The sequence below is a fragment of the Caretta caretta genome, chromosome 13 (genome assembly GCF_965140235.1).
Source record: "Caretta caretta isolate rCarCar2 chromosome 13, rCarCar1.hap1, whole genome shotgun sequence".
NCBI classification, from domain to species: domain Eukaryota; kingdom Metazoa; phylum Chordata; order Testudines; family Cheloniidae; genus Caretta; species Caretta caretta.
This window is the reverse complement of record NC_134218.1, coordinates 4,671,456-4,694,702: the sequence shown is the minus strand read 5'-3', so window position 1 is coordinate 4,694,702 and position 23,247 is coordinate 4,671,456. Positions and strand designations below refer to the sequence as shown.

The window sequence follows — 23,247 nt, the reverse complement described above, 5'->3', positions numbered from 1 at the left end:
AAGAAACCAGTGCAAGTTATCCAGTGTCTCTCTGCCCAGTCTCAGCCAAGGGTGGCTCTACCTATGAAAATGAAAAAGGAGGGCAAGGGATTGGGGGCAATGGGGAATTGCCCACCCCAGGAAGCAGAAGGAGCCCTGCACCCACCTTGTCTTCATCTTGACATCACAGAGCAGGACTGAAGTTACTCCCAAATGGAGCTTCATTGCTTCCTTCACTCTTCCCATCCACCACAGAGGGGTCCTGGAGAAGCAGGAAGGAGCATATATTCAGTGCCGCTCCAGAGAGCAGGGGCAAGCTCCTCATTTCATCCCTTGTAACTCTCTAACCTGCTCTCTAACAGAGGGAGAGGGAAGGAGGAAGCTCAGTAACCATCTGTGGTTCAGGGATTATACCTGGCTTGAAACGCCACACTCCCATCCCCAGAGCAGACACATGGCCACTGAGTTCCAAAGGCATGTCAGGATGATCACCCAGGCCGGCACTGAAAGGGAGAAAGCTCCAGCCTGGTGGAGAATCTCTCACGCACACTCTCTCACACACACAATGCTGTGATCAGATGGGAATGCAGGCAAAGGAATGGGGATGTACAACAAACAGAAAGTGGTGTCCTCTGTGTATAAACATAGAAGCCGGCAAGGCAGGTACTAGTCCATAGGCTCCTGTCAATACTGTAAGCTCCTTGGGGCTCTTTGTTCTATGTTTGTACAGCAGCACCTAGCACAAGGAGGTTGTGGTCTATAAGTAGGGCTCCTAAGCGCTGGGGTAATACAATCAATCAATCATAATATACCATATTCCCCAGGCCTCTGAACTGCCCTTCGTTGTGAGACAGCTCTCTCATTCCAACACCAAAGCCCCCTAAGTCTCATAGAGATGTGAAGACCCCTCTGGTTGACTGCTGAAAATTGCTTACAGCAGCATCAAAGAGGCCTTTAGAAATCTCACCCCTTTTTCAGTTTTCTGCAGGAATCATTCTGATGGCGACCTTCATTGTGTGTCTGTGCCACATTGTGTCCTACCCTCCTCTGGCCTCAGCTGGCTGAAAGATGGAGTGCTTCCCTCTGACCCTCTGTTCTTAGAGAACAGGGCACTGAGATGACCCTGAGCAGTGGTTCTCAACTGTATCCATATCGCCCCCTCCGCTCAGCTGGGATCTAAACAACCCCAGGCTGATAGTTCATGGTGGAATGGACTTTCAGAGGGGTTGGGGGCTTAATCTGTGAGTGCAAGTGCAGTAACTTGGTGCAAATCCATCCAAATAGTGATTTGCATGAGCAATTACCTGGTGCATGCACAGGCCCCCGTCTGAAAATCTGTCCTCTCAGTGCTTCATTATCTCCTTAACAGAAGGGGAAACTCGCACCCATCTCTGCAAGAGCCTTTGAGATGAAAGGCACTGCACAAGTGCAGAGCATCATTAGATCACTACAATCCTTCAGAAAGAGGAGGACGGGAACAGAGTCTCTAAAAATACATTTAGTTGGAGCAGGCAAGGGCAGTTCAGGTTCCCCAGCCTAGAAGGGAAAAAGCTTGATCATGGCCGAAGCAGCAGCTCGCTTTGCAGGGCTAATGCACGTGGGTTATTCTGGGGTATTTTTTTAAAAGTACATTTTTCCTCATCTGTAAAATACAATGTAGGAAATACCTAAACCCTGCTATTTCTACTGGGGACGGGAAGAATGGTTTCATGGTTAAAACAGGGCCATTTATGCACAGTCTGTGCTGGCAAAGAAGTTGCTGGTGATATTAACCCTTCACATGAGTGCACCTCAAGTTCTTAACAGCTGTAGGTGAATAGTTACATAGACTCTGGTCCAGTATCTCTCCGTTGAGAGACGGATGAAAAGGGAGCCAGTGGCTGCTTCCCTGGTCCTGGATGGGGTTCTCTTTGAACAGGCTGATCTTCAGAAAGACCTGAAGTGTAATAACCATACCAAAGTGAACAGAGGTTCTCCAAATACATTAAGAGCAAGAGAAAGATGAAGGAAAGCGTAGGTCCTGGAGTACTGTATTCAGATCTGGGTGCCACTCTTTAAGAAAGATATGGACAAATTGGAAAGAGTCCAGAGGAGAGCTATAAAATGATAGAGAAGCTGACTTATAAGGAAAGGTTAACAAATCTGGGGATGTTTCATCTTGAGAAAGGAAAGCTGAGGGGAGATCTGATAGTCTTCAAATATGTTCAGGGCTGTTAGAAAGAAAACAGTGATCAATTGTTCTCAGTGTCCATTGATGGTAGGACAAGAAGGAATGGACTTAATCTGCAGCAAGGGAAAATTAGGAAGTTTACCTAACTATAAGAAAAGGAGTACTTGTGGCACCTTAGAGACTAACCAATTTATCTGAGCATAAGCTTTGGTGAGCTACAGCTCACTTCTTCGGATGCAACTGTAGCTCAGGAAAGCTTATGCTCAAATAAATTGGTTAGTCTCTAAGGTGCCACAAGTCCTCCTCTTCTTTTTGCGAATACAGACTAACACGGCTGTTACTCTGAAACCTAACTATAAGGATAGTTAAGCTCCGGAATAGGCTTCCAAGGGACCCCATCATTGGAGGTTTTTAAGACCCAGGTTGGACAGAGACTTGTCAGGGATAACTCGATCCTGTCTCAGTGCAGGGGGGTGGACTTGATGACTTCTTGAGGTCCCTTCAAGCCCTACTTTTCCATAACTCTATTATTCTAACAGTCAGAGGATTGTTTCTGGCATTTGGAGAACTCTGCCTGCAGAAGTGCCAAGTGTGAAAACAGGGAAGACTAATATATGAAAGGTGACCAGCGATGGGGGGCGATTCCCGTGCACCAGTGGGCATTCTGTTCCCTTCTCCCTTCTGCAGGGATTTATTGCTGCCGCTTGGCCAGCAGCATTGTCTCCTCTGGATCTAAAGGACACAAGTTACACCAGGTTTTGGAGTCAGCCGCACCACAGCTGCTGCAGGGCAGCGGTAGGGGGGTGCTGAACTGGTCTCAGAGCCTTCCATGGGTAAGGCATTGAATCAAGATCCCACCCACCCATCCCTGTTGACTATCCAGAAATGAAAGATTCCAGAACATTTCCTGAATAATAAAGGAACCCCCACCCCCCACCACTTACATTGAGAGCCGTGAGACTAACAGGGTTTTCAGTTCACCGGTAATGCCAAAAAATTGGGGGGCGGGGTCAGACTGGAGGGAAAAAACTTTCCAAAATTTTCAGTGAATCAAGAAGTCCATAAAAAGATCATATCTGGTCAAACTCAATGTTTTCCTTCAACCCAAAATGAAATGTTTCATTTCCATGTCAGGCTTCTTTCAGAACCTTTCGGTATTGTTTCTTTACCAACATGGGGGAGGGATAGCTCAGTGGTTTGAGCATTGGCCTGCTAAACCCAGGGTTGTGAGCTCAATCCTTGAGGGGGCCATTTAGGGAGCTGGGGCAAAAATTGGGGATTGGTCCTGCTTTGAGCAGGGGGTTGGACTAGATGACCTCCTGAGGTCCCTTCCAACCCTGAGATTCTATGGTTAAAAACCTTTTCTGGTCATTTCAGCCCCAAACCATGGGAACATTTCCATTTGAAACTGCCCAGATTAAATGTTTGGATTATTTTAGGGGGGGTGGGGGGTGGGGACATTCCAGCCGCCACAATTGAGGTGAAACCTACACAACTTGGCAACATGTTTCCTTGTTGCCAAATCTGCATTCCCCCCCCCCCAACACACACACACTAAGAAAGAAAAATGTGGATGAAACCTTGTCTCCAGCTCCCTCTCCGGGTGTAACAAACTCGGGAAGTCGCTCCCCGGCTGGAAGGCTTCAGGGATTACTTCCCAACGGCAACAGGCATTGCCAACGCACCCACACCTCCTGGGCCATAAGTGGACCCTGCCCAGCCCGAGGGCCCCTAACCAGCCGCAGGGTCTTACTGACCTGGCCGGAGGCAGACGCCACAGCGAGGCCCCCCTCCGCGCTGTCTCTGGCAGGACTGGTACCGCCCTGACTTGGGTCAGCACCCTTCTTGCTCCCGGCTGAGCTGTCCGAGGTGCTGAATGTCTCGGCTGGGACAAAGCAAGTGGCTTCTTCTGCCTCGATAGTTCCCCTGCCCTGGGCTGCGGAGTCAGCTGGGGTTTCCAGGGCATTTTCCTTGGGGTTATTTTGCAGGGCAAGATTTGGGGCGGTCATTTGCCAGGCGTTGCTAGACTCGGCAGCTTCGGCCCCGGACCCCTGAGAGTCTGAAGCGGTCCCACCCGGAATAGCTGCATCCTTCGAAAAAGCAAACACCAGGGAGGGGCGAAGGGGAGGCAGTGAGAACACCTGTAAGGGAAATGCTCGGGTGTGGAAGGAATTTATACCAGATGCCTTCTAGAAACCCTGTCCAAACGGAGCCCTTCCTGGGGGAGATGGGCCTAATGACCGGACTAGGTTTGTCCCCTCTTGAACACCTCTGACACTCTCTCTGTAGGGTCCAATTTGTGTAATGACACCATCGATCGCTCGACCAAGCATGGGCTGGGGGCAGGATTTCATTAATCCTGAGCTTCTCCACCCCCTCAGCTCTGCCACTCCTCTGTGAAGCACTTTCATGATAGCATAGGATGGGGCGGGGGGGTCAAGTTGGAGGGTGCAAATAGGTCTCAGGAGAGTCACAACCACCATGTGGCTAAGGGGGGATGGGGGTTCTGGTCTGGAGAAGATGGGGGCCATTGGCCTAGACCAACCTAACGGGGATTATATTACACATGTCCGCACAGACATGTCGTACATGGCTCGCTTGTATGTCATGCATGAGTGTATATCTTTGGCTTTTGAGAGGACAATCCTACCACAGCAAGTGTGGGTCCCAGGGCCTTCCGCATCACTGCTGTAGAGATCAGGAGAGTCCTGAAGCCATTACCTGCTGGGCAGTGCCCGGCTCTCTCTCAGATCCCTCTTTGCCAGCTGGGACATCCAACTCTGCAGCTTGAGCTGAACCTGGTAGTTTAGCCTTGGCATCAGCTTCCCCAGCAGTCTCACTCTCAGCCTCCTTTAACATCAGGGCTTTTCCTTCTGCCTCCTCTTCCTTTCCATCTGCAGGGACATTCAGGGTCTCCTCTCTGCCCTCACTGCTGGCCACTTGCTCGTCTGCCACAGACTCTGCTGATGCACCTTCAGCATCTCCCCACACAGCATCTTCCTCTCCTTCCTCTGCCCCTTCTTCAGACTCATCAACTACAAGGATAATAAATAGCCCTGGCAATGTGAAAGGGATGCAGAAAGCACCTAGTCCAGATGGGCACAGACACCTAGATTTCATAGACGCTGACGTCAGCAGAACTGTCAGCTGAGGAAGTCTCAGAGCAGCCGAACCCCGCAGTCTATCAATTTACAGGGAAATAGGAAAACTACAGAAAATACCTGGATGTTCCTCCCCAGTGTGAATGGACTCTGGGGAAGAACAACTCAAATGGGGATTCTGCTGAAGGGGAAGGAGCTGAGCTGGATTCCTGTTTCCCTCTCAAAGGAACTTTGGGGTCAGAGTAAGCTGAGCTGGATTTCCGTGCCCAGAATGGAATAGAAACTGGAATCCTGATCCAAAGCCCATTGGGGTGAATAGGAACCTCTCCACTGACTTCAGTGGGCTTTGGATTCAACCCTTAGGAGGAAAAGGTTCCCCAACTGAACAAAGCACAAAGGTACCATGAGGTGCTGGTTTTGTGGCATCCTACACCATATGTTTCGTTCTTCTCTTTGCTCACCAGCTGTCTCCCTCCCTCCCTGTCTCTTTCCTTCACTCATTCATGAGAAATGCACCCAGTGAACGCAGCACTGCACCTCCAATGCTTCCATCCCAGGACACAGAGTGGAGAACCCCAAGGAGGCGGCTTTTCAGAGGAGCAGCCACAGGCCTCTGGTAGATGTAACAGGGATAAATGTCCAATGCAAGGAGAAAGGCTCTCGGCTCCTCCCCCACATAAAGGCTGGATTCTAACACCTGTGCTCACACTCAGGAGTACACATTGTCCCACTGAAATCAGCGACCAGTAAAATGGACAAGGTGGCAGAACTGGGACACAAGTGACATTAGAATAAAAAAAATGAGGAAGGTTTTTATGCTGGTTGAAGTAGCCCCAGATACCACAGTGAACGGAACATTGTGAGCCCGCAGACAGACCAGCAAACCCTCCTCTCCAACGCCCCCATTTCTGACCAGCCCAGACCATTTCCTCTCACCTTTAATGAAGTCCAACTGATAAAGCACCCTCTCCTCGGCATTGAAATCCACAGCGTAGTGCTCCATATTGTCATAACCAGACTCCAGCGCCTCCACTTCACAGCTCTGGGTCACCTCGGAAATTCTGGGAAAGGGAAGAAAGATACGATTCCACATTATCCAGTCCCTCAGATAAATTGGGGTCAGAATGTGAATGTGAAAATAGGGAGTTCTACTTACTTCTGTATGAGAACTTTGGCATTCTGAGTAGCCAGAAAAGGAGAAGAGAAGAAAGGTGAGATTATGGGAATAGAACAAAAAAAATCAAGATAAAAACATGTGGCGAGCGTGTGCGCATTTGTGTGTGTGTGTGTGAGACAGACAGACAGAGAAAAACAGGTGGAGTTCCCACATAAGAACGGCCATACGGGGTCAGACCAAAGGTCTATCTGGCCCAGTATCCTGTCTTCCGACAGTAGCCAATGCCAGGTGCCCCCTAGGGAATGAACAGACCAGATAATCATCAAGTGATCCATCCTCTGTCACCCATTTCCAGCTTCTGACAAACAGAGGCTAGGGACACCATCCCTGCCCATCCTGCTCCTTATAAAGGATACACACTGTATATAAACCCAATACACCACCTTTGGGGTTTTGCTGAATTGTGAACCCAAACAACAACAAACAAGCACAAAGCCCAGCCCAAGTGCTCTCCTCAAGCCTGGCTGTCCTTAGGGTTTTCCCTACAGAAGCTGTCTGCCCAAGAACCTAGTTTCCTCTGCCTTAAAAGTGGTGACAACTCCTTATTCCAGAGCCACACCTTCCTGGACTTGAAGGATCTCAAGCAAGTGGGAGACTCCAAGCTATCAAGGTGTTGGCGGGAAAGGAAGATATGACTCCATTCCCATGGCACTGAGTTACAAGTCTGCCTTGAAAAGCAATGGTTGCTTGTATTTTAAAGCCAGTCTTGTCCTACTCATGACTTCCCCCTACCCTGTTCATCTCTTGGCTCTGGGAAACAAAGCATACTGGTTGGCAACAGGAGACCCAAGGTTGAACAAGATGACAATGGCCACTCAGCCTCCTGCCACGTTACCTGCACAAAGACTGTCATCTGCAGCTCCTCCATGGACTGCAGCGCTGCATCCACCAGCTTGGAGGATGACTCAATGTGTTCACTGTACAACCTGGTGAGGGACTTCAGATGCTGGGTCTTCTCCTCCTGTTCATAGGTGATCCTTTGCAGCATGATCTTCCTCCTCTCCTCCAAGATGGCATACATGCGGTCAAACTTCTCACACAGAGCCTGCTTCTGGGCCTTGCTGTTGTCCTGCTCGAAGGATGCAAAGAGCACATTCACTAGTTCAACTGGCTTGGCTTAGACATAGGTTTGGACAGCTGATTCATGAAGTGAGGGGCAGGGGCTGAATATACTTTTTCATCAGTAATATTGGATCATCTGACATTTGTATTGAGCATTTCAAAACAAGAGGATTCCAATGCCCCTCAAAGCTATATAGGAGGCAGCATGATTTCATAATTAAACAAAGATCTGGGTAGACTAGAGTGAAAATTGGAATTTCCATCCCGTGGGAAATTCTGATATTTTGAGATTTGTTTTAGTTGGGATGAAGTTGAAATCTCAAAAAATTTCACCAAATGCAACATTCCAAAAAAATGTCAGTTTGGAAACATCATTTCTGGAGTTCATTTCCTGTACCATGGTCAAGTGACTCCCAGAATGCACTATGCTGCTCAGTCCGTTGAAATCAACGTGCATCATGGGAGATGCAGTCCAGACAAGGAGCCTGCCCCATATGAGAGAATGGGAGCACAAAACACCCAAACTACATCTCCCATGAGACTCCACAGTTCTATAGGCAAATACAGTCTAATGTTGGACTGATTCAAAATGAAAGGTTTCAGGTCAGCTCACCAAACCAAAATATTTCAAGCTGGATTGACTGGAAGCAAAATGAAGTATTTTATACTGTTTATCCCAAGGGAAAATTTTAAAAATTGATCAAAAACAAAAATCAGCAAAGACCTTTGACTTTGCTGAAACTACAGGTCATTTTGACAAAAAATTCCTGAGCAGCTCTACCTGTGGGAGTCAGGACTCCATGGTTCTAGTCCCAGTTCTGCCACTGTGTGCTCAAGATACATCCCCACTGCTTCCCAGCTTCCCCAACTGTCTAAGGAGTGAATGAACTTCTCTACGTCACAGGAGGCTTAGTTCATTATTGCCAGTAGAGCCCTTTGGCAGCCTCAGATGGAAGGTACCTTAGAATGATATAGGCACTTGGCCACTGAAATGCAGCCCCAGAGCAGCCAGCCAGCCAGGACTCATTGTATCCCCGTGCAAAGAAAAAACCTATTAGGACATCCCAGCAAACTTCTGCCCTGGAGTGTCCACGCAGGGCAGACAGGGACTTTGGTTTCCCAGGTTGTTTTCAAATGCAGCCAACTAAAGGAAAATGCATCTGTGCCAACAGCAGGAGCTTCCAAACTATCTGGGCCCAAAGAGCTGCCCCTCTCTGAGCTCAGAAATGTTTTATGGGGCTCCCCCTCCTCCTCCCCAAAAAGGATCCTGAGAACCCGCATGCAGTACCTCGATGTTCCTGCAAGTGCCTTGCAAGTTATCAATGAAGGCCTGGATTCTGTCATTGGTGGCCACAAGGGCTCCAATCCCATCTGTCAGAGCAGACTGTGGGGGGCGTGGGGGGGGGGAGAAAGAGAAAGAGAGAGCTCAGATAATTTACCATTCAGCACCGAGAACATGGCCAGCAATGCACAAGACACCAGGAGATTAAGATGGTCCAGGCTCCAAAGAGCCTGCCGCTGTGACAGACCATTCCCTCATTCACTACCACCCTGGTTCCCAGCACAGGTGCCTGCTGTGGTGGAAGGCAAGCTTCACATTTTCAGAGACAAGAGGGAATGGCTTCATGTTGTCACCATTTGTGTAGTGTTCCCAAGCACCTCTTCCAGGGGGTGCTGGATAAATAAGACATCAGTGTCTTCCCACCCCACCCCAAGACCCATCTAAGTCTCTGTCCATCTGCTGACAGCACTGTCCCAACAAAAAACATACAGTCTGGCTTTAAATTTATCTCACCAAGTACAAGTTAGAGTGTAGGATGGGAATCAGGAGACCCACAGCATCCTGATCCCAGTGTGACCTTGAGGATGTCACGGGCTTACCTCCGTGCCTCAGCTTCTCCATCTGTTAGGAGGAGATAACATGTGCCTGACAGGGGTGTTGTGAGACTTAATTAATGAGCATCAAAGTCTTTGAGATCCTTAGGTGGACATTGCAGGTATACTGTGTGCACCATCTCCCTACCTCCACCCCACCCTACTGAACCTCGGGTCTATCTTGTTGCATGTTCTGTATAGTCCCTATGTACCAGTGGTGTGAATGAACAGTAACACTGAACTCAGCACCTGAAGCTTCTGAATGGTCTTCTCTAGTGGACAGGACCTACACTGATGCAGTGGGAGAGCAGCTGGTATGCATGCATCATTTTAAATCTTCGTTTTGTCTAGGACCCTCGTAGCAGAGCTTGGAGTGGATAAAAGGCTGCGCTCTGTAAGAACGAGATGCCCAACTTTCTCCCCTCCACCCTGGTAGCAATGATCCAGGTACCGGGCACCCCATGAGCAAATGCCAGGGAGAAGCCAACCTTCTGTTTCATGTAGATGTCCGACAGGGGAGCTACTTCACACTCCTTGTGCTCTCCAAAGACCTTGCAGAGGGAGCAGGTGGGCACCCCACATGTCATGCAGTAGATGTTGATCTTTTCTTCCTCATGCTCTTCGCAGCTTGGATGTTCTGTCTTTAACAGAGGCCTGGAGCTACATGGGGGGAGAGGGCATGTGAGAGAGGGAGGCGGAAAGTCAAGATGGGGTTTTGATTTTTCTTCCCCCTACCAGTGCCAAGACCTGAAGCCCAACAGGGCAGATGCTACGTGCTGAGAAGTCAGTACTGAGACCCAGGCTCTGGGGCAATGGAAACCAACCAGCTGCAAGCTCAGGTGAGCAGTGCCATCTGCTAGGAGTTCTGCACTGGTGTTAGCACCAGAGAGGCTCACCTCATTTCCTTCCTACCAAAACCAGCAGGAACAGGAAATGAACAAGGGGAGGCAACATCCAGTGGACTGGAGGAGGTCAGGAGATCTGGGTTCTCTCCCAGCCCCCAACTGAGGGCCAGTCACTTTCAGCTCTGTGCCCCTCTCACCCTTGGTCTGTCTCGTCTACTTGCGCTGTAAGCTCTTTGGGGCAGGGCCTGTCTCTCACGCTGCGTACATACACCTGCGGGGCACTTGCATAAATGACAACTTCTTACTCCACCAATCTATCCCGTCAGCAGCCCAGCTCTGCTGATGTTAGTAGGGAAGCTTCCCCCACTTTTTTTACTTCTGTTAGCCCTGCAGAGCCAACCCAGCTGAGAGCGGGGGGACCAGGGTTCTATTCCCACTCGTGGATCAACAGCAGAATTGTTTGCTAAGTTCTACTTGCAGATGTGCAAACGCCCTGGAGGCAAGGGTGCTACAGAAAGCACAGTTTGGCCTGTAAGACCGTTAGTCCGAGGTGATGATGCACGAAAAGGAAAGACCCAAGTTTTTCTCTTAGATCCCACAGTGAGTTAACAGTTAGAAAAACTCTTTTTTTGACTTGTAAAGTGGGCACGTTTGATCTGGAGTTGCCCTCTCATTTACACAGAGGCAGAGTCGCGTCTGTCGTAATCTATGGAATCAAAGCTCGTATGCAGGAGACATTGATTAAAGAAAACAACGACAACTATAGACACAACCAGGCTTCCACACAGGTTGATTTTTAGCTTTGACGTCTGCCTTTACCAGGGGGCCGGAGCCTGTCTGGAACGCTATACAGTACACAGAGACCTCTAATGGCGGAATAATATTTTGCAAGAAGACACATTATAGAGTCTGCAGGCTGTACTGATGGATTCTCTCTCTCTCTCTCTCTCACACACACACACAAGAAATGAACGGGTTGGGACACCTTGCCGACTCCTGTTTGTAAATATCAATGATGTTCTCCACCAGTAGATTCCTCTGCAGGCCATAGACACCGTGCCTGTCCAGGACCACTTCATGGCGACAGGATGGGCAGCGAAAGCGGCCTGCAGAGCCCAGGGTTGTCCCACGAGACTGAAACACAAACAAGGATCTTCATTAGATGCCGCTACAGGGGGGTTACTCAGCTGACCACAGACTGGTTTGATAGGAATCACATGACCCTAAGTGCACACTGCAAACCTGTCACATAGGAAGCAATATGAGAAGAGGGTGTACTGTTAAAGAGAGGGATTGCGGTGCAGCAGCGAAGTGTAAACACAAGATATTTAATAGCCCAAAGGCAGGTGATGAAAATCCCCTAGGACAACAGAAGGATTGGAATGAGAACATGCAGAACCCCTCAGCTATGCTGAGCCATCTGCACATGACTCAAGAAGATAAATCTGGTACTGCTACCAGAAGAAAAGCCTTCTCTTGAAATGTTAAGTTAGTGCCCTCAGTTCTTCTCAGTTAATTTCAATCAAATAAGGAATTAGCCCTTCAAAGTCAGCAGTGGTCAGCAGCAAAGAGCCATGAAGGAGTTAAAAGCTATTAAAACTTCAGAGTGTATCATCACCATACCCAACATTCCTGCATGATGTGATGTGAGAACATGAACACTTCATGCTGAGGGAGATCCTGATCCAATGGCCCAAGCACAGGATTAAGAGCACCTATATTGTGATCATGGCTCAAACAGGCTCCCAGCACAGCCTTGGGCATGACACTTCACCCGTCAGTGACTCAATCTTCCCATCTGTAAAATGGAGACAGGAAGACTAACAGACCTGTCTCAGGTGTGGTGGTGCTCCTTAATGAAATGCCATGTGTTGCTATGAATGCCCAGATTGCCACAAAAGAAAATGATGTATTACTGAGCTGCCAGTATGCCAGCCCATTCCTTATGAACACACTAGAATAGTTTCTCCTAACAGGTTTGGCATGAGCGGCCCCTCAAGTCTGTTGACAGCTCCTCCACATTTAGGCTAACATTTCTCACTCTTGCTGTGCATAAAGACGTTGCTTGACTTTCTGGGAAACTTGAGTCATTTTGTTAGAGGTCAGTGAAACACAAACTTCTCTACAACACTGCTAGGTGTGTGTTATAACAGCCCGGAGCAGGCAACCATCAGAGCTACAACTAGATCACCTCTTCATGTTCTCTGGCCCCAGAAATGGAGCACTTAGCATTTTCATACATTTAAAAAGGACACTGGCCCTGTAACAGGGGAATCAGGTGCATGAGTAACACTAGCTGGGTCCCTCCCAACTTTCTGCTCAAGCTTTCTGTACATTAACGTTCCAAATAGAGGCTATTCCTTGTTGGGGGTGCGGGATGGGAAAACATGGGACAGATGTTAAAGGATGGTCTCGTGGGCAGGGCACTTGACTGGAACTCAGATGATCGGCATTCTAGTCCTGGCTCTGCACACAGGCTCCCCGTGTGACTTTGGCCAACTCATTTCACCTCTCTGTGCCTCCACGTCCCACCTGTGAACAGGGGATAGTTCGCTCCTACCTCACAGTAGGCTGGGCTGTTAATCGTGAATGTTTCTAAGGCTCCCAGGTCCCTTGACAGAGCGAGCGGTCGGCCCTGACACTTGAACCAGCAGGAAAGGAATTCAGTGGATTACTTTCCTTCCCTGAGAGGATTGTGTGTGAGAAAATTTAGCGGAAGCTGGAAAGGGTTGACGACTAGGACGATTTGGGGGCATTCTCCTTTCCTACCCAATTGACCAATCCATATTTCAATAGCATGATCTCTTCCTGCCTACTTGGAAACACAGACACAGGGCCCTGCAGTATCAATTGAATTAAATAAATAAAAAAAACTCCCCCCACCAGCAGAAGCTGCAACTCGGATTACTCACCTGAAATATGTCATTTGCGCATTTCCGGCACAGGTTGTGCTGACAAGGCAGGATTACCACAGGTTTGGTGAACACCTCCAAGCAAATAGGGCATATGAGCTGCCTCTCCAGGCTGTCGATGGGGTGATCCCGCCGATAGGAGCTGTATTCCATTTGGATAGACATGACAAGAAAGCCAATGCAGCCCTCGACTCTCCCTGCTCCCCCAACTCCCAGCAGCACTCAAGCAACAGAACAAGGAAGCACTGCGTGGCTCGGCCTGTTTGGCTCTGGACTGTGGTGCCGAGGAAGAGCACAGGAAGATTGGATGGGGAAAGCAGCCTGCCACACAGATTAAGTGCTGGATGCAGCTGTTGGCCTAGTAGGTCTCTGGGGCTCTGCTTCAGCTCCACTTTAGGACTCCTGGAATTTGATGGCTGAGGCTACTCCCCTCTCATGTTACTATTAAGGTTCTTGCTCATCTCTGGAGGGAAAGAAGGCTCATTCAGTCTGAATTCATAGCCCAGTGTCAGCAGATTACCCAACAGAGACATCCACTATAGGTGGTGAAGCTAAAAAGGACTCAAGCACATTTTTAGTTCACACAGAGCCAGGGTGCACACATCCAGGCACACAGTACGCATAAGCTCTTCGGCACAGGGGTTTCCCTAGTGCAAGGAAAATCTGACTAGCGACCTTTGGGTGCTGCTGAAATATAAACAAATGTGAGATTGAGAGCAGTTAAAAGAATAGTCAGGAGAAAAGCTCAGCCATTTGATTATGGGATGGAGAGAGGGTTGCACAATGGCTACTCCCAACCACAGCAGCAGTCAACTAACTAGAGGATAAATCTTGATCTTGCACAGCACTCATTACTGGGACTTACATAAGAGGTTGCAAAGTGAGGAAGGATGATCCAGTGGTTAGAGCACTAGCCTACAACTTGGGAGAGCTGGGCTCAAGTCCCTGCCACAACCCTCCTGAATAACCTTGGAAAGTCACTTAGCCTCTCTGCCTCAGTTTCCCCTTCTGTACAAGGGGGACAATCGCACTGCCCTACCTCACAGGGTGTTGTGAGGATAAATACATTAAAAGATTGTGAGGCGCTCAGATAGTATGGAGTCGGCGACCATGTATTTACCTGAGACAGAAGAAACCTCTCCTTTTCAATGTGTTCTTGACAGACAGGCAAACTTAACAGTTTTCCACACCCTATGAATTCTTAGCTCTATCAAGGCAAAGATATGATGTGCTAGCGGACAAGCTTCACATGATGTATGCTAGTTCCCATTTTATTCAAATGGTCTCTTGTTATATGATTAACGGAGTAATCCTTCATGAATTTTTTTTAAGATTAATAGAATGCCAATCTGATCACATGTACAAAAAATTCATAAAAGCAAACAAACTTGAGAATAAATGTGTGTCAAGGGGTTTATTTTCATATGTAATTCTGGGAAAACCAACTATGTATTGGTAAAGCCTTATAAGTATATGCAACAATTTTGGCCATTTATGAGAGGTTTTGCATTTTTTTTTCCTTTTGAAAATTTAAGTTGTCTTCACGTATTTTACATGTTCAATATTTAAATTTGCCTACTTTTTGCATGTATGACACAAGGAACTAAAATTTAACGTTGCATTACATATCACAAAAGCCTTTTGAACCAAAACAGCACAATAGATGCTGGAATGTAGAGTTACGGGAGAAAAAAAATGGTGATTTGGGGGCCAAAGGTGAGGAAAATTGAGAAACACCAGTGTAAGGGAATCCTAAACCAGGTTATTTCAAGGAGGAGATTTAAATATTCACGAGTCAAGAGCCAACAGGTCTGTGCACATTCAGTAACGGGAAAACCTTTAGTGAAATCAAGTACAAACAAAACTCCACCTTCACCTGAAATCCAACCTAAACACCCCTACTATTCCAGTCTCTTCTGAGTAGCAACCACAAAGTGTGTGGTGAGGTTCATGATGTGGACAAGTGTTCAAAGGTGCTAGGTAACATCCTCTGTGCTGTGGTTGACATCGCAAAGTGATGCTCTTGATAGCCAAAGAAGGCTGCATTAAAGATGGAAAGAAAAAACCCAAACAAATGTTTCTGCATTGAAAACATTTATTTTACAACAGTGGTTTCAGATAATTTAGCAATCTTTATTTTAGTTTATACTGAGACATACATTACACAAATTACCATGCTAAAACATAAAATAATTCCTTCTGCTTTAACCGTATGTATGTATGTACAGGAGCTCAGTAGTATCGAGTGTTACAATCCACAAAGTTCAGACAGCCACATTTACTTACATACAATTCAAAGTATGGTCCTTTAGTTACATAACAAAATATATATATGTCTATACATATATAATTGCTTTTCAGATGCTTTAATCCTTTGTTTTTACAACTGCTAACATTTTTTAAACAAGGGCTTTTCCCTCACCCCACCAGAGTTGAAAAACAGTGCAAATGTGAAATGCATTCTCTCATTACATCTTCAGCTCCCACAGGCTTCAGAAGAGGCTGATATGACAAACCCATAGTGAATTGCTTATCTCAGGTCCTTGCTCACATGCAAAACAAATATAAACCTTGTTGGATGTCAGTGACCAGGCAAACCAGTAGCCTCTCCTACCTCAAAAAGGAGAAGAAGGAGGGGATGTGGCAGAATGAATGGAATGACAGCAATTGGCTTAAGTGGCACACATGCACCAAAAAAGGAAACCTCAACAGCAAAAGTTTTTTGAACTGGGCAAATGTCAAGGTCCATCTATTGTGACAGACACATATGTCAGTTCAAACATTTAAGTAGCAAAAGGAACCCCTCCTTGATCCCTATAGATTTTCACATTTGTGCTGATTGCCATTAGCAAATAGAAAAACCAAATGTGATTTGTGCATGTACTTTGTGTTCATGTTAAGCAACACCTTCAGGGACATGGGGCCCAAGAAGGACCACCTGGCATTCTCTAACCAAGATGACTAGAAGTAATTTGGTGGTAGTAATATGAACACTGGCCACAATCTGTGTGGCTTTCAAGTCACCACTAGTTTTACCTCACAATTCATAATGAATTCCATGCCACCCTTTTGAAGTCAGTCTGTCTGTAAGCAACAAAAAATGAGATTCCTCAACCAGACAGTGCAAAGGCATCTTATTATTCAAGATACAGTCAGTCATTCTAGCAAGGAGGGAAGACTTTGTGGACACACAGAAGCTGAGAGGATTTTTACCCCCCTTACATATGGCATGACATTCTTACTCAAATACTTTACCTAATTCTATTTATACAACAGGATCTGTTCATTTTTTTCCTTCACCTGTCATTCACTCACAGATCTACTTCTTTTTCCTGCAGCTGAAAGGAGAAGTTCTGATTCTGGGCACAAAAAACTAACTTCTTCACTTGTCTGGCTGAGAGTTCATAAGAGCAGTGCTGGGAAGCAAATTTTGTGTTTTACCACCAAAGAAAGACAGCAGCAGTACCAGGTGCACACACGTTGTATAAATATATACATATGTGCATACACACACACACAATATTGCAATCCCATACTTACAGCACAAGGTTTGGACCTCCTTGATTTGCAAACTACATTGAATCCCCCACTGCACAGGGTACAGTGTAGCTAAAACCAGCACAGGAATCAGGAACTATCAATGTTTTTTGTTACACCTCCAGTCACACAGTCTCCTGGGACAGGATCAAAGGGCAGTTGACAGGGTTCAAATAAGTCTTCAAGTCTTTTGGAAACCCATGCTGCACACAAAACAATCAGCAACCATCCACAAACAACAAGGAAACATTCTTTGTTGGTTGTGAAAATGTAGTAGGGAAGAAGACAGCCATTAATTCTTGAGCAATCTATTCGGGTTACAGCTGAATGTAACCTACCAATACCCAGCATTTCCCTCGAGGAATAAACAGAATGGTGCATGGAATATTGGCATTTTTCTTCCAAATGAAAATGTGTCTTCCCGAATTATGGAGTTTGGCATGGCGGGCAAGAGAAACAGTTGCCCTGATGTAGCTTAGCCTTTGAAGAAAGCACCTTCTTGGAATGAAACAGGGACTTCAGGCTTGTAGTCTCTCATTTAGATAACAGTGAAGTCTCCAAATGCAGTATGTGAAACAGACTATCAGTTCTCATAGGACTTGAACACTGACAAGATTTCCTGTCTTTTCCCTTCCCAATATAGCCAACAAAATTAAACTTTACAAGCTATCAGTGGTATTTCTTTTAAGGTGTATAAGCAGTTCAGTGGTACACTACAAACTAGAAGGCCCCCTCTATAGAAGGGAGCAGTGGCGTTCAAATGGTTATGCATGTTCAATTCATACTAACCTCACACTATAAACATCTGTACAGGAGCTGGGTTTCAGTGCTCCAGTCCAAGGATTAATGCAGGCTGAACAGCACCCAGAGGGGTCAGTAAGATGGAGGAACTGCAAAGCGGCAGAAGCCTATCAATCTACCTAGCCAGGATCCTGTGTAAAAGCCGAGCCAATATCCAGTTGCACTAGGCAGGGAAAACTGCAGCACGAACACATTTCCTAAATTATTTGGAAAAGTCGAGAACACTGAAGGGGATCAGACAGATTTTAAGGGCACAGGGCACCTCTTTCAGGGCCGGTGTACACTACCAATACTCAAAGTCTAGCCCTGTAAAAGCACACACAGGTCCCACCACACTACATAAAATGACCCTAGTAAAAAAAAAAATGGATCAGGAACAAACTTCAATCAGCTCCCTAACTTAGTTATATCTGTAGTGTAAACTGGCTCTGACAGAATGGGTTTTAAAAATTGTTGTCCCTCTACCACAGCATTGTTGAAAGACTTAGTACCTTGTTCTAGTACCACATTAACACCTTTTTTCTGAACAGGTTCTGCACATATAAATCTCAAAAAGCATCATATATTTTAAACACTGAGCACTAATATCTAAAGCAGTTTAAAAATGTTACAAATCTAAAAATAAGACTGAAGATATGGCTCTAAAATGTCACTGCATGGAATTAGCAGAAATCTACATATCAAATGCCATTAAGACGTTTACATAAACAAATTTAAATACAGATAAATAGTTAACTTCCTACATACATTACCAATGAAATTAAACTGGCATTTAACAGGCACAGTGCCCCTTCATTCACTTAAAGTGAAGATTTTGACTCGTCATTTGTTGCTCTAGATGAAGTTTGGGGATTTCCACATCCAGAGGAAGAATGGGGTACAGTAAATCCATCACCAGCTACTTCAATGGCAGTTCTGCCGTTATGAAAAACTGATGGTATTTAAGTATTCGCTGATACTGAAGAGCTGCTTTGTTTACATATCCTCTCTAGGATTCACAACAAAACTTGGAAGTAAAGTCAGTGGTCCTTAATATCACTCATTAGGGTACTCCCCAGACTGGGCTGTCTCAAAAATCCCACCTCCTAGATACCAAGCGGTTATGTTTCTATCTACTAAGGGAGCTAGTGCTCTGAATAGATTTTATGAGCTGGATGGGAACGACTAAATAACCGAAACAAAGACCTCAGGAAACAGAGAAACTTTCTCTTATAGTGTAACTTTTAAAAAAACCTTAAGTTTAAGTCTCTGGCAATACACTTAACACAGAACAAAGCTGCTTAGGTTAAGTGTTTTGGAAAGAAACATTCTGCATCTAAGCCAGTAACAATGGCCTTTAAGTTGACTTCCTTTTTTATTTCCCAGGCTTTGGTGCCTGTTCTAGCCTTCAAGTGAAGCTGCTATTCCAATTCTGGTAAGTATAATGCAGGCATCCCATAAAGTTTGGAAATGCTTGCTGCTGCTTAGCATGTAAGATTTTAGCTAAGGAACCACTATTTACATTTTGTACTCACTGGGTGTGTGTACAAACTTTGGCCATTTTGCAATTATAAAAGTGCAAGCAGTAGTTTTAGACTTGTGGTGTTTATGTATAATGTATATGTCAATTAAAAATAAATGTGGCAAGTTATTTATTGGCAGGGCCCTTTTTTAAATAAAAAGCAAAGATGAAAAGGAGAATGGATAACTTTCAAGTCTTCTGGATACATAATGCAGTTTAACATCCTTTTCTGAAATAACAAACTACATTTAAAATAACCACGTGTTTCATATAAAAACTGAGCAGTCAGGGAAAAAAGGGATGACACTCCTGCAACAAATCTTACGTTGAAAAGGTTTAAGATGTTAAAAAGTAAGGGAGGGAGTGCACTATGTCCTGAGATCAGAGTTCTGGTGTTTCCCTTACAACATAACCACATACAATGATGCATGGTCTGCTAATTTACTGTAGATGGATGTGGACATATCAACTGTTGAAAGGAAACTACCACTTTCTGAATTTGGGTCTTGCTAGGTAATTAGAAAGGAGGAAATTATGGACTTATGTAGTGGATAATCAAGTATATATAAATGTGTTACTAGTCTGAATCTTGGGTTTTTTTTCCTCCCCTAACACCATTGTGGTGCACTTTTAAATGTACCCTTTCATGGCTCTTTTTCCAAACAGTGCAGAACATGAACTGAGGTGTCATCTTTAACTTCGATTTTCTGATCTTCCTCAATTTCAGTTTTAAGGTTAGTTCGTATTTAAAAGTACACAGGGCTCCTACACTGTGACACTGTTTACAAAGAATGCAGCAAGTGACTTCAGTGGAGTTTGAAGCTAGAGTTAAGAAGCCTCGTCCTGCATTTAATTCTCACATTGCACATGGAAACATCCTGATGATGTTTACTGACGCAAATGAAGTGCTACGGAAACTAAGAAATAGCATCTGCAATTTCAAAACTAACTAAAGATCAAAACTAACTTGGATCCCTGATACAAGGAGTCACAACTTCTTCACAATAAAGTGACAATTCAAATGAACTGATGTTTTGCATCAGTTGTTCTAGACCAGAGGAAGGAAGAATATTCTGCAGTGTAATTAATATATGCGGAAAGAGTCTCTCCCTCATTTTACCAGCCCCTTTTGTCAGCTATGCAGATAAATGTATAGTTAACGTCTACCCAGTAGCATTCACTGAGATGTTCAGACCACAAAAGCAGCTTTGGCCAGTAAGCTTCTAGGGAATTAAGTTTGCATATATATCCTAATGTACTCCAGAGTAGAACATAACACTAAGTACAGGTTTAGGTAGAGTCTATACAAGGCCACTGTGACCCTAGTTTTGAGCTGGAAACTTAATTTATTCCCCATCCAAAGCGGTTAAATAAAGTCTTTACTTAAGCAAGGATCTAAGATCAGTTTGTGACTGATCTCTTGAAACAGCAACACAGGCCTTTTCCTGATACTAAGTACTGAAACAAAGAGCAGAGCAGTAAATCACTGGTAGCCCAAGATATGCTGGTAATAGTGTCCAAGTAACTTCAAGTTTGTAGGATTACCAACTTTACTCAAATGCTACAGGGGGAAATGGCTCATAAATGTCTATGGTATCTAAAATCTGTTTAGTTAAGTAGTATGACAGATTCCCTTTTGATACCACACCAGGATCCAACATAGTCAAAAGCACACTTTTGCTTGCATCAGACTTCCATGCATGCAATTGTGTTCATGAACCAGCAGTTATTAGGGGGGAAAAGTCTGCTTTTAGAACAACCTGATTCAGCATGGAGAGTTGAAATCTTTTTTGGCTAATATGTTTGGCAGGATTTCAAGCCAGAGGTTTTAATTAATCTTTCACTATGTGCAAGGTTATAGTGAAGGATATTCACATGGACATTTCTGCACATCTTTACAAGGCACAAGCTACAGCCTTCAATAACAAAGAAACTATGCAAGGTTAGCCCAATTGTAGTGCTTTCCCTGCTATGGCAAGAGACCTTAGTTCAGTTCCTGGGCTCTTCTTCTTTAGGCTGGCAGGGAGACTTGAGCAGTGCTAAGCACTTTCTCCAAAGTGACCCCTCTGCCTTGTGAAAGAGCAGAATGGAAGAGTCCCAAAGGGAATGTTGGCTGGAAGGATGTCAGTCACTTTGTAGGGCCTGAAAAAGTGTGTGGTGGGGGCATGTGATGTGAAGAAACAGATGCAAAGGGAAGAGAGGAGAAGTGATATAGACATAAAAGATCAAAGCAGAAGAGGCATAACTAACTACCAAAAGCTCCCTGTGTATAAGTTTACTAGTTGTTCCCCTAAATCCTTATTCAACATTTTCTAAAGAGAAATCTGTTAAAATCAAAATATATCAGCTGCAAAGTAAATGCTTCTGTGACAGCTGAGCAAACCTAAAATTCACAAATTAAACTACAGTTTTAAACATTATTCAGACATGATTTGATTTCAAGATAGCACAGGAAACTGTTTAATAGTTTCCACAATAATTTATGTGAAGAAAAATAAAACGTGTAAACAAACAAATCTAAACAGAATACTGTGTGCAAACTATTATTTGAGATAAACACAAAGTGAGGTGTTTTGTTCTTAAATAGCCATTTACATATTCCAAAAAGTTGTTCATGACAAAGTTAAAGGGACATGGTCAGCTTAAAAGCATTTTTTTAAAAAAGTGTTCCTAACGGTCTTACTAATAGCATTTTAGATTATTAAAAGAGCATTTTAAAAATCTAATTTGCTTTCCACTATTGCTGCTATTTGTTTACTTTGTGTTTCCTTCACTTGGATATTGAAAACGGACTAATCAGTTTCACTTTAAGATTCTCATGCACTAACAAGAGGCTGCAATAAATACTGCAGGGGAATGCTTAAACTCAGACAAACAGCTTCAGCTTGAAATAAAAAAAGTCCCTAAAAATAATTCTAACATTTGGTTTTTGTCACAACCTACATTTTGGGCCTATACTATCAGAGAATTCCCATTATGCATAAGGAGCTGTCCATCAATTTAATGTCTGAAGAGTAAAAATCATAAATAAGGGAAGCATGTCCAGGGCAGTTTTATTTAGGCTGAAAACCGGCATTAAAGAATTCCTGCCCTATCACGTTGGTGTTTTTTCAGTTCTTTGCATTGTAAACTTGCTTAGATAGAGGTGCAGGGAGAGACAGGAAGGGCTAGAAACAAAAATCTTAAGATCTTTGTGGCACTCATAAAAATGATGAGCTCTATGGTCTTCACAGTTCAACTGTATGGAAGCAGAGCAGCTTGTGACTGATTTTACTCACTTTTAAAAAGATCTTGTTTTAGGCTGGTATCACTGCTTAAAATGCAGAATGTCTCCATCATACTCTTATTGTGAAAACTCCTCAATACATAACACAAACAGACATTTAACATAACTCCATACATGCTATAAAAAAGGAAAAAACAAACAAATAAGACCATAGCTAAACTGCTTTAAATACTGCATGCTACAGCACTTCATGTATCATCAAGATACGACATTGAAGGTGACAAAAGGCTGAAGGGATTACAAAATATTCTCAGCAGGTTGGAGGCTGCCTTCTTACTGTGGCAAAACTTTTTTTCCTCCCCATTCACTATTTCTAATGTTCATGATTCTAGTGTTGAGTTGGCCATGTATTTATTTATCCATTCTAAATCAGTGTTTCCTTAACTTAGTTAAATCCATCAGTGTGGTAGCTGGGGTGAGAGTCGGTTGTGAGCTGGGTCGTCTCTGAGGCTGATGCTGGTTGTATCACAATAGGTGTGTCTGTGGCCTCTGAAAAGAAGTGAAAGCAATGTTTTATTGCACTGGGGAAAATAGTTTCCATTAATTTTTGGCAAGCAGCAGGCAATCACACTTCTCAGCAACAGTATCAACAGTACACTTCCACACCCTCTCTTCTGAAGCACTATCTTAATTCATTATTTTCAGTTGGAGTTCAAATCAAATGAGAACACCTGCATGCTAAGTACTTTATTTGAAGTAATGGTGCTTTAATTTACCTATCAAGAGCCATGCATGCATAGAGCAGCCATTACTGATTTCCCTCTTAAAAGCATTAATTCCAGACTAAGTGAACTAAATCATAATACCCAACTCAGGCTATTTCCTTTTAACTCAAAATCATTTTCTTGCCTCAAAGAAATAAGTTTACATAGCTCCATGCACTGCAAAAGATAATAGATAATAGATAAAAGATAAAAGATAATATTTTCACTCATTAACAGCTGCTAGGGTCTCTGGCCCATCCCTGGAAGATAAGCAACCAGGTACTTTCTGTTCCCCTC

General features: G+C 44.6%; 2 protein-coding genes across 7 annotated transcripts in view; both read right to left on the bottom strand.

Annotated features, from left to right (window-relative positions):
* Positions 1-2,840: 2,840 nt before the first annotated feature.
* On the bottom strand, positions 2,841-13,274 carry LOC125622460 (tripartite motif-containing protein 54). Its single transcript, XM_048820560.2, has 10 exons — positions 13,122-13,274; positions 11,195-11,343; positions 9,853-10,024; positions 8,778-8,873; positions 7,263-7,496; positions 6,407-6,429; positions 6,187-6,311; positions 4,871-5,184; positions 3,903-4,239; positions 2,841-2,881 (listed from the first exon to the last, which is right to left on the bottom strand). Exons 1-10 carry the CDS (start codon positions 13,272-13,274, stop codon positions 2,841-2,843), a joined length of 1,644 nt encoding a protein of 547 aa, XP_048676517.2.
* Positions 13,275-15,198: 1,924 nt separating this feature from the next.
* The window catches only part of DNAJC5 (DnaJ heat shock protein family (Hsp40) member C5), a 66,348-nt gene continuing 58,299 nt past the window's right edge, over positions 15,199-23,247 (bottom strand). For all 6 annotated transcript variants that reach the window (XM_048820678.2, XM_048820681.2, XM_048820680.2 and 3 more), the window contains one exon: positions 15,199-22,735. In XM_048820678.2, coding sequence (XP_048676635.1) covers positions 22,632-22,735 — 104 coding nt within the window. In that variant the 3' untranslated portion in view covers positions 15,199-22,631. The remainder of the gene's footprint in view (positions 22,736-23,247) is intronic.

What these genes read in the sequence shown, in the direction of transcription:
- LOC125622460 (XM_048820560.2), bottom strand. Translation starts at nt 13,274, where the DNA reads ATGGAATACAGCTCCTATCGGCGGGATCACCCCATCGACAGCCTGGAG. An exon ending in TACAAACAGGAGTCGGCAAG is followed by an intron (nt 10,025 to 11,194) that starts GTGTCCCAACCC and finishes CCCCCCATGTAG; the next exon opens with CTCCAGGCCTCTGTTAAAGA. An exon ending in AGATGACAGTCTTTGTGCAG is followed by an intron (nt 6,430 to 7,262) that starts GTAACGTGGCAG and finishes CTGGCTACTCAG; the next exon opens with AATGCCAAAGTTCTCATACA.